The sequence below is a fragment of the Trachymyrmex septentrionalis genome, unplaced genomic scaffold (genome assembly GCF_001594115.1).
Source record: "Trachymyrmex septentrionalis isolate Tsep2-gDNA-1 unplaced genomic scaffold, Tsep1.0 scaffold202, whole genome shotgun sequence".
Classification (NCBI taxonomy): Eukaryota; Metazoa; Arthropoda; class Insecta; order Hymenoptera; family Formicidae; genus Trachymyrmex; species Trachymyrmex septentrionalis.
In genome coordinates, this window is record NW_017305203.1 from 104,236 (window position 1) to 114,442 (window position 10,207).

General features: G+C 24.9%; 2 protein-coding genes across 2 annotated transcripts in view; one reads left to right on the forward strand and one right to left on the reverse strand.

The window, feature by feature from the left end:
* The window catches only part of LOC108747902 (circadian clock-controlled protein-like), a 5,648-nt gene extending 2,278 nt beyond the window's left edge, over positions 1-3,370 (forward strand). The window contains exons 3-4 of the mRNA XM_018485793.1: positions 2,632-2,777; positions 2,860-3,370. Coding sequence (XP_018341295.1) covers positions 2,632-2,777; positions 2,860-3,155 — 442 coding nt within the window. The 3' untranslated portion in view covers positions 3,156-3,370. The remainder of the gene's footprint in view (positions 1-2,631; positions 2,778-2,859) is intronic.
* A 3,461-nt stretch (positions 3,371-6,831) lies between these two features.
* On the reverse strand, positions 6,832-9,071 carry LOC108747901. Its single transcript, XM_018485791.1, has 3 exons — positions 8,924-9,071; positions 7,465-7,827; positions 6,832-7,340 (listed from the first exon to the last, which is right to left on the reverse strand). Exons 1-3 carry the CDS (start codon positions 8,982-8,984, stop codon positions 7,033-7,035), a joined length of 732 nt encoding a protein of 243 aa, XP_018341293.1. The 5' UTR covers positions 8,985-9,071; the 3' UTR covers positions 6,832-7,032.
* Positions 9,072-10,207: the final 1,136 nt, after the last annotated feature.

Sequence of the window (10,207 nt, forward strand, 5' to 3'; positions counted from 1 at the left end):
TCTCTCTCTCTCTGCTTAACAAATCCAACCAGATTATATAAAATTACAAAGAAGTGATTGTGCACACATATGAGATTTATGCTGTCGTTGACTTCTGACGTATGTTGTATGCTTAGCAATTTATTATCGAAGAGAAATAAGTTTAAAAGATATGGACAAAAACAGCAATGCAAAGTATTAAAAAAAATATTTTGAATAAACATTTTACAGCTTTAGAAAAGAGAATGCTAAGAAAGTGAAGATTTTTTTATAGAATACGTTTTTTAAACAAAATTAACATTTTATCAACATTTAAAATAAAAAATCTTAAGAATCTTTATTTTAGACTCTATATGTGAACAACACAATCATATTAGAAAAATGCCTACTATTACGATCAAAGCTGAATCTTTATTGCTTTAAATAGAATTCAATCTTGTATTCTTACATACACTGTATATGTACTTGCATATATACCATATTATAGTCTTTTATTGAATTGTTTTTCCAGACTGTAAACGCAATTAAAACTACTCTAGTAATCGCGAATTAAATTGACAAGCAATTTAATAATTTGATGCTCCCATCAAACATTATATTATAAAAATGTTAATATGTTAAAACTGTTAATAAATTTATTACAAAAAATATTACCTCAGACGGGAATCCGGATCTCTTGTATTCTGTCGGTAAGGAAACAACGTCTTTCTTTCAGGTGACGTAATATAAATAGTATTAAGAATCTTGTTGACTCAATTTGGCACGCAGTTTTAAAAGACTACAATATGATATATATGCAACATACATACATATATAGTGTATATATAGTGTACATATATAGTGTATATTAGTAATTTAAGATTGAATTATTTAAATGAAGATCCAGCTTAGACCGTAATAGACATTTTTCTAGTATTGATTGTATTTCTCACATATGTAGTCCAAAAATAAAGATTCTTAATATTGTTCTTAATATTTATATTACGTCGCTTGAAAGAAAGACGTTATTTCCTTATTGTATCGATTATTGCGAAAAATATTACTAAGGCCTCAATGGTCTAATGGCTTAGGACGCTCATATGGAATACAAGAGATCCGGGTTTAAGTCCGGCCAAGGTAATATTTTTCGCAATAAATTTATTAACAGTTTCAACATATTAATATCTTTATAATATGATGCTTAATGGTAACATCAAATTATTAAATTGCTTTTCAATTTAATTCGCGATTACTAGAGTAGTTTTAATTGCGTTTATAGTCTGGAAAAATAATTCAGAGCGCAGTTCTAAAAAACTACAATATGGTATACATGTATAATGTATATTAGTAATTTAAGATTGAATTATTTAAAGCAATGAAGATTCAGCTTCGACCGTAAGACATTTTTCTAGTATTGATTTAAAATAAAGAAATTAATGATTTTTTTTTATTTTAAATAATTTTCCTTTTAAAAGAAATTGACGTTTTATTAATATTTTTTGAATAAGTCATTAATAATTTTTTAAATATAATTACAATAAACATAAAGTAAAAATATTAAAATTATAAACTACTTACATACTTAAAAATTTCATATATATATTTTTAATATATTTTAACATGATACAAAATTTTTCGTGACATATTTATTTTCGATGATTATTTTAATACTTCCACACACAAAATAAGAGACGATTCAATTGATTTAAAAAGATGCATAGTTATATTTAAAGAAAATAACGCGATTTGTAATGTGCAATTGAGGAACGGATGCTGTGTCGTTTGTATTCTATGCATAGATGGCCATGACACGAACATTCAAAGTGTGTCTACAAAGCGTCAACAGTATTCTCATGCTTACTCCTCGAATATTGCAAGAAAGGAAGAAAAATAAATACTCTATACAGACCAGAAAACCGGACAAAAACTGTAATTGCCGGTGATGTTTCTCGCTTCTTTGTAGCATTCGAAATTCAAAAAGACATTTGTTAAACAATATATCGAGCATTAAGAAAGAAATAGAAAGAGACAAAACTTATAATAACGTTGTAATAATATGAATACTAAGAAAGGTTCCACACTGTGCATTGAAATTGTCAGTTATTGTAGTAATTTCCCATGTATGAGAACTGTGAAAGATAGACTTACTGTTTTAATGACAATATATCGTGTATCCATCGAGATATTTATCCACATTCCATAAGATGCATACTATTTATATTGACTCTTTGTATTATGTATTATAATATCTAATATCTAACAATAATACCAAGAATTTATAAGAATATAATTTTCTAGCAATTAAGTGTAATTTTGTTTTAATTACAAACGTATATCTATAAAAAATTTTACATTATAGTAGAAAATTACGAAGTTAAAGCACAGAATATAGTGATACAATAGTAACAATAGTTGCAATAAAATTTGATAAAATTTATGTAAACTGTAATCTTTATGTCAATCTCAGATCAAGTGAGATTAGTTGAGATAAAATAAAAATCTCATTTGCATCATTTTGATTTCTATCATAAGTTAATTAACATAATAATTTTATTTGTATAAATGGAAATTACAAACATGAATTGAAAGATGAATTGAAGAAAATAAGCGTACAATGAATTTCTCTCATTATTTTCCTGATTGTATATTAATGCTGTATTTCTTTTTTCCAAGAATCGATTTTAACACTTTGATTGTCTTGTTGGATGTGGAATTGCCAAATATTCAAGTTGAAGGGACATATGGTATCGACGGCAAGTTACTGTTACTTCCAATTCGTGGATCCGGCCCGATTCATGGCAATTTCTCAAATTGCATAGGTATTTGCAATTATATAAATTATAATTCAATAATTTTATACATTTGACTTTTTTTATTATAAAATTTTGATTAACTTTTTAGGCTCTTGCAAAATACAATTTGGGAAATACCTTGACGAGAACAGCGAAGAGAAGGTGCGCATCACGGATTTCAAATTAAAAATCTCAGTCGGCAAGGGTACGATAAAACTGGAAAATTTATTTGGTGGCGAACAAGCTCTTGGAGATGTCGTCAATTCGGCTATCAACAATAATTTTGATCTCTTCATGAAGGAGCTTTCGCCGCTCGTGGAAGAGGCACTATCTAACTCTTTCCAGAATATTGCTAGCAGTATTATTCAACAATTTACATTCGCCCAACTCTTCCCAGACGCCTAGATCGATTGGTGGTAATCCAGATGATCAGGCGGGCTGGAAAACACATAAATTAAATTTGAAGCTTTATTGCAAAATAAGCAGTAGAGCAAATTAAGAAAATTGATTGTTATTTTTCACTGTATTGAATTTTTCTTACATGCAATTGAGTTTTGCATTGTTAAGTTTGTTAAATTTTTTAAGATTTTATAATAAATATAAATGATCTATAATCAAAGCGCGCGCTAAACCAGAATTTAATTTTGATAGAAAAAGGAATTAAATTAAAATCATGGAACAATTTTCGTATTATTTAAAAATTCAATTCTAATCGTTTTGCAGAAAATGTTAATAATCTATGATCTAATAAAAATGTTAATAATCTATGATTAATTAATCGAATGTTTGTGCAACATTAGCTCTTAAAAAAAATAATGTTATATAACAGAAAATTTTTAGAAAGGAAAAATAAAATAAGATAAAAAAGTATTAACAAATTTTTTTAAAAAATTTTTAAAAACATTTTTGTTAATTTTATCATAAAATCTTTTAAATATGTAATTTCTGGATTTATTATCATTATCATTAATTGCAAAAAATACCTAAGTTATTAACAAGCACCTAGAAATAGATGTGGAAAATTCTTGATCGAAAATCAAATACTTTTCTATAAATTTGTCACACACACACACACACACAATAGAGCACAGAAAATTTTTGTTTTAATTTTTATTCTTTCATTATTGAGTCAATGCAATTAAAAATTTAAATATGAGTCAGTGCAAACAAAAAACAATTATAGACGCATAGTAAACAGCACACTGTGCAAAAAAAGATCTATTTGCTTCGTAAGAAGGTCACCTGTAAAAAATCTTGTGATTATAATTTACAGACTTGCAATATTAGCCTTTTAATTATCGAGTATACCGATATCAATAAATTCAATGCATTATGAAACATTGAATAAAGTTTTCGACTATAGTATTTGTTAAACAATATTAGCATTATTACATCTTTTATATTTTATTTCCCAAATTTTATTATAATTTATTCATAAAATAACTCATATATTTTTAAAACCTGTGTAATATTTTATAAATTAATCACAAGTTTATTTTAAGTATTATTACACATTCTTCACAATAATAGTACCAGTCAATCCATTTTGCGAATTGTACTGTGATATTTAATTTGTAATTTATTACAAAAATATTAAACAATATATTTAATGTAGTAAATGTGTTTGTAATTAACGTTGTTGCATTAACAAATAACCAAAATATTAGTAACAAATATTAATAACAAAATATTAATAACAAATTGTATTGAATACAAATAAGTAAATTCTTTGATTATGTAAAATCTACGTCTAACAGTTTATAATTTATAACAGAAATCATAAATTATGCATTAGTTTCAAATTACATAGTTATACAATAGACTTTTTATGGAAACCTAAATAAATGAAGCATTTTCCGATGTATTTTTGTTCGCTGAAAACGAATTCCATAGAATTGACCTAATAAGGAAAAAACTGAAGTTAAATGTGTCAAAATTGACGTTTCTCATATTTATCTTTTTTTTTTGTGGCTAAAATGAACTTTTTTTTTCAATTTCATTTACTTTAAAGTGCTTTTTTGTCTATAAAATAAATTTATATTTATTACGGAATGATTTTTTGTTATATACATAATTAATATATGAAGATCGCGGCATTGTTATCGCAAGTTGCCTAAATCCCCTCCAATCTCCCACTACTCGTAATATTCATGCTCATTTGAAAACTGGAACCCTTATCAACAATGCTTTTAAGTAGATACAATTATTATTTTTCGCCAAATCATAGAAGTTTTAAGTTCTACAATATGTAGTTAAAATGAATCTTCTGGCCTATTTTTGTGTAAAAATAAGTTTCCTAAATATCATAATTTTATTGTTAAGATGATTGCTGAATTCAAATTATATCAAAATTTTAAAATTAAAAATAGTAGATCCGTTATAATAAATTGAAATTAGAAAGTAGGCAGAATTAAAAAAAAATGTGTATCTTAATGTTTTTGAGACCACTAAATCCAAATATGATAGAATTCTAATAAATATGAATTTATTTTATAGGTAAAAGTGGAAGATTGGAGGGGATAGTACTTTAAAGTGGTGTATATAAAATTGAAAAAAATTTATTTTAGCCACAAGAAAATGGTAAATATGGTTAAAAACCTGACGTATTAGACCAATTCCACAGTCAGATTCATTTTCAGCGTACAAAAGCAATCGGAAAACGCTTTGTTTATTCAGGTCCCAAAAAAATGTTAAACTGTGTTATTGCAAGATATGAATAATTTCAATCATACCCATTACAGTACCGTAACATAATAAAGTTGACAATAAATATAATGTAAAATATAATTGATTGAGATTTATTAAGTAATTTGCATTACATCTTTTTGTATAAATTTCTTTTACAAAAACAATTACATAGCTGCAACAATATTTAATAATTTAAAACAATTTCCAACGTTATAAAATACACTATAACAAACACATACAGTATTTAATTCTATGTATATTATCTTAAAATAATTTATTTTAATATATAAATTTTAATATATAAATTTTTTTTACTATTTTTTATATGTACATATATAAGACATATTTACGTTGTTAACCCTCAACTACAACAACTGACCATTTAAAAATAAAAATTTTTGGACGATTGAACAATTCGTATGATACTATGAGATTCTAAATTTTAAATAAAAAAAACTTGGGACCTTTTCCTTCAAACGCTGTAAGACAGAGGTTTACTTGCATTCTATACTTCAAGCTAGACACTTCAGAATTTAGATGTAGTTTTCATAGCTGCAATTGAGGGTTATCTAAAGACATGGATAGTCAAGAAATTAGATAAATAAGATATACATATATATGTATAGTATATATGTAAGAGATATAATTAACACATATTTAGAATATATAGATGTTATAAGATATAAATATAAAGATATAAAACAAAAAGCACATATTGTTGCAATTTTATGTCTACATGTTCTCATTTTTTCTAATAATTGCATAACACTTATATCAAATATTGCGATATAAAATTCTCATAAACATTATGTTCAAACTAATACAAGAAGTATTTAAAATTTTAATTTAACACGAGAACTTTGTAATTTCGAATATTCTTTAACCCTTTCGTACCTCCGGAACATATATGTCCCATCTACAAAAAAAATTATAATTTTTAAATAAATAATTGATTTTTATCTTGTTTTAAAGAAGAAGGTTTAACTTCATGTCAAAAAATTGCACACTTTGTAATGTAATATTTTTATTAACATATAATTAGTATCTAAACTTTGCAAAAAATAAAATTTGTTGATAGTAAAAAATAACCATATATTAATCGTAGATTATGTAATAAAATTAGAATAAATACTAATTATGTATTATATTAATCATATACTTAGAGTCTTATTTAAAAATGATCACAACTTTATTATAGTATGTATTATATTTTATATATGTAATATCAAATATTGTACATAATCCAAAAGTCTTTTCCTTTAAAAAATGTTTAAATATATTTAATTTTAAATATATTTTAGGTTGAATAGTCTCGTGTATGTGTGTATCTATACGTGTATGCAACAATGTATATTAAAAAAAATAAAATCCGAGGTTATATTTTGAATATTTCAGCTTTTCATGACCGTTATCTTAAATTCATTTTAAATTTAAATTTTATTAGTAAATTTGGAATCAGCACCCCCAAAAACTTATAAAACTGTTTTTATATGAAATTTCTTTTGAAAAACCCGAAAGTACGAAAGGATTAAGTAAATCATGAAATAGATGAAATGATTCCATGTCAATGGAACTTAAAAATTTATTGCGCGATTTATTCTCGATCAGGGAAAAGCTCGTTCAATGTAAAGTGTTTAACTATATTATTGGAAAGTAAGATAATTCGTTTGACAACTGCTTCTTCTATTGCCGGCTTAAAAACACTAATAACCTCCTGTTGATTGTTGCCTATAAAATTGCTAATGACTTCATTTAATCGACTTAGTTCTGTGTTATTCAATCCATATTCAGCGATGTATCCTTTGATGTCAAGATTTATCTTCATCTTTCCTAAGTACACGTATTTTTTGCCGTTTCTAGTTACTACATTCATGTCCATATTTACCTTCGCTTCAACATTATCTGCAAAATTCAGATTAAAATAATTATAGCAGAAAAGTATTAAATTGTGAATCATTACATTGAAACAGACATTTTCTATTTTCTGCTTTTCTAAATATAATGCAATATCGATTATTTTACGTACTTGTAGTGATGTAAACCGGTCCCTTGTGAACAATAGGCACCAGTAAACGTATGTCGAAATCATATGTGGCATTCATTTGAATCCGTCTGAATACAAGCTCAAAATCGAAGTGAAGTTTCTCGAGATCTGATTGAAGGTATTTTACGACAAAATCACAAAGTCCCGACACTTGTGTATTTGTAAGAGATATTTTAGAATTAGGTGTATCAGAAATGATTAGTTTATCAAGAATTAATGGATCATTCGACTCAATGTCCAATTCCGGAATTCCTTCGCAGATCTTGTCTTTTATATTATCGATGTTGTCCAAGATGCATTTATTAAGATTCGGATTTTTGCGTCCACATATATTAATAAAGGAGGCTGTGAAAGATGTAAATTATCTCTATTCAAATTAAAAATAATAAAGAAACGGATCAAGAGATTATAAATTAAATATACAAAAACAAGAGCTACGAGTCAAATATAATATATTTAATAAACAAATTTTTAAAAAAGCAAACGTTTCTATCTTTATTAAATTGTAATTATGAATAAAATTATTTATGATAAATAAAATAAAGAATTAAGATAAATAAAATAAAGAATGATAAAATGTGAAAATTTTAAAGAAATATATACCCAATTTTTTTATAATAAAGTTTGTGATTTTAAATTAATATAATTTAATAACGTTTAAATCTTGAAAGATTTAATATAATAACACTTTTAATTAAATCATAGCATAGGTACGTGAAATAATAATTGACAAATTAAATTTTATATTCAAATTAAATTTTATATTTATTCATAAATTTTTTTATATTTAATAATAAAGTATTTCATAATAAAAATATTCTGAATATTGCTACAAGATTTTTATTTAATATTTTTATTATACTATTTTCGCATTAGTATACTTTGCATTTTCGAGAATGTAAATCTGTTACAAGCGACTGCACAGCAAATCAAGTCTACGAAATATGTTGTTGTGTCGCAAAAATTCTTTATAAGACGTTCTCTTCTAGATATATGTATATGCCACATTATAAAACGTGTAATGAAATGTTCGACAAGAAATTCTTGTCGAAGTTGATATTGGTTATACCTGTCATTTTAATCAAGTGCTTAAAAACTGAAACATAGCTTCTTTTCGTAAGCATTTTTTTTTCTAATACGCGTTTACGTTGTTGCTATTTAATACTACATGTTCACGACCTGGCGAATGCTAGGCATGCAGTTTGCATTACCTCGGTGAGTTATTGCATTATATCTAATAATTAACATTATCGCAATGTCTGCAAACTTCTTTACACAACGATCCAATTTGAATTACGTTTTATTATTTTAATAAATTAATATATTCCGCGTAATATAGTTGTGATAATTATAATAAAAAACATTTGTAATTTTTTTTATAAACAATAAAGAACGAATTATGAGCATTTTTTGTGACAAGTATATATTTTTTTTTACTCACGTATTTCTGCTGTAACATAATTTGTTGCTATAAGCGCAAAAGCAAAAATTATAGTAAACATATTTCAATTTAAAAAATTTATCTTATAAAGAAACACTTTCTGAAAATATACTCTGAAGCAAACCAAACAGTTGTATAACGAATGAGTATTAAGACTGATTCGCGCGAGTGATGAAGCTTATATATATATATATATACACGTCCTCGTTCAGTGTTTTATTAACCATTCTCTTTCGTACTCTGTAGCCATGACTCATTTAAAATCTACAATCAATTTCTGTTTACACCAGTGAAGTTAAATCAATTTTAACAATAAATAACGAAAGAATAATATTTTCTTTCATAAAATAAAAAATAAATATTTTATTAAATTAAAATATATTTGATATATGTGCAAGTCGTGAAATGATACTTATGTTGCATCTACATGTAAATTAATCTAAATTCAAAAAGTATAGCAAAATCAGTACAGTAGTTAAGATAAAATTACAAAAATTGATAAAAAGCTAAATTCATTAATTTTCTTCAAAATAAGAGAGATATTCGTGTAAAATTGCTATATTTAATTTAATTATATTTTTCTCAAATTTCATAATTTTTCTATTTTTAACGTATTGATGAGGTCAGCAAATATTAATATATCTTCAATTATAATCATTTTTCTATTTCTTAAAATAACAGAGTTGTTTTTTGAAGTATTAAAATGACTTTGACAGGATTAAATCTTCTTTCCGAACCCAAATATTAATACGCAGATTGTAACCTTGTGCAACTTTGATTACGCAATTACATAGAAGACTTTTTTTACGAAAGTTCTTGAAGTTATAATTGCATCTGACCAGTTAAAAAAAATTTAAATAATGCATTAATTTTTTTCCTTTAAGTTTAATACAATTTAATTTATCTATTTTAAAAGCATAATGAAATGTTGGAACAAATAAGGTTTGCGTCTAGACTAGTCTATCTAATATTTACGGGATTATAAATAAATAAAATGTTTTCATCCCAAATAAAATGTTAACAACAAATTGAAATAAACAAGTATTTTTACTTTCTGAATATTTAAACAATATTTTATGGCTTAAAAATAAATTCAATATATATTGAAAAAAATTTTATTCACAAAATATAAAAGATACATGATATATGATATATAACGTATATAAAATTTTATTTATATATAATAATTAAATATAATTGTTTTTATTTTATGTGAAAAAGTCTTATTATCACGAAATTATTAGCAAAAGAAAAACTATTATTTTATTCTTAGTAAGTAATTAT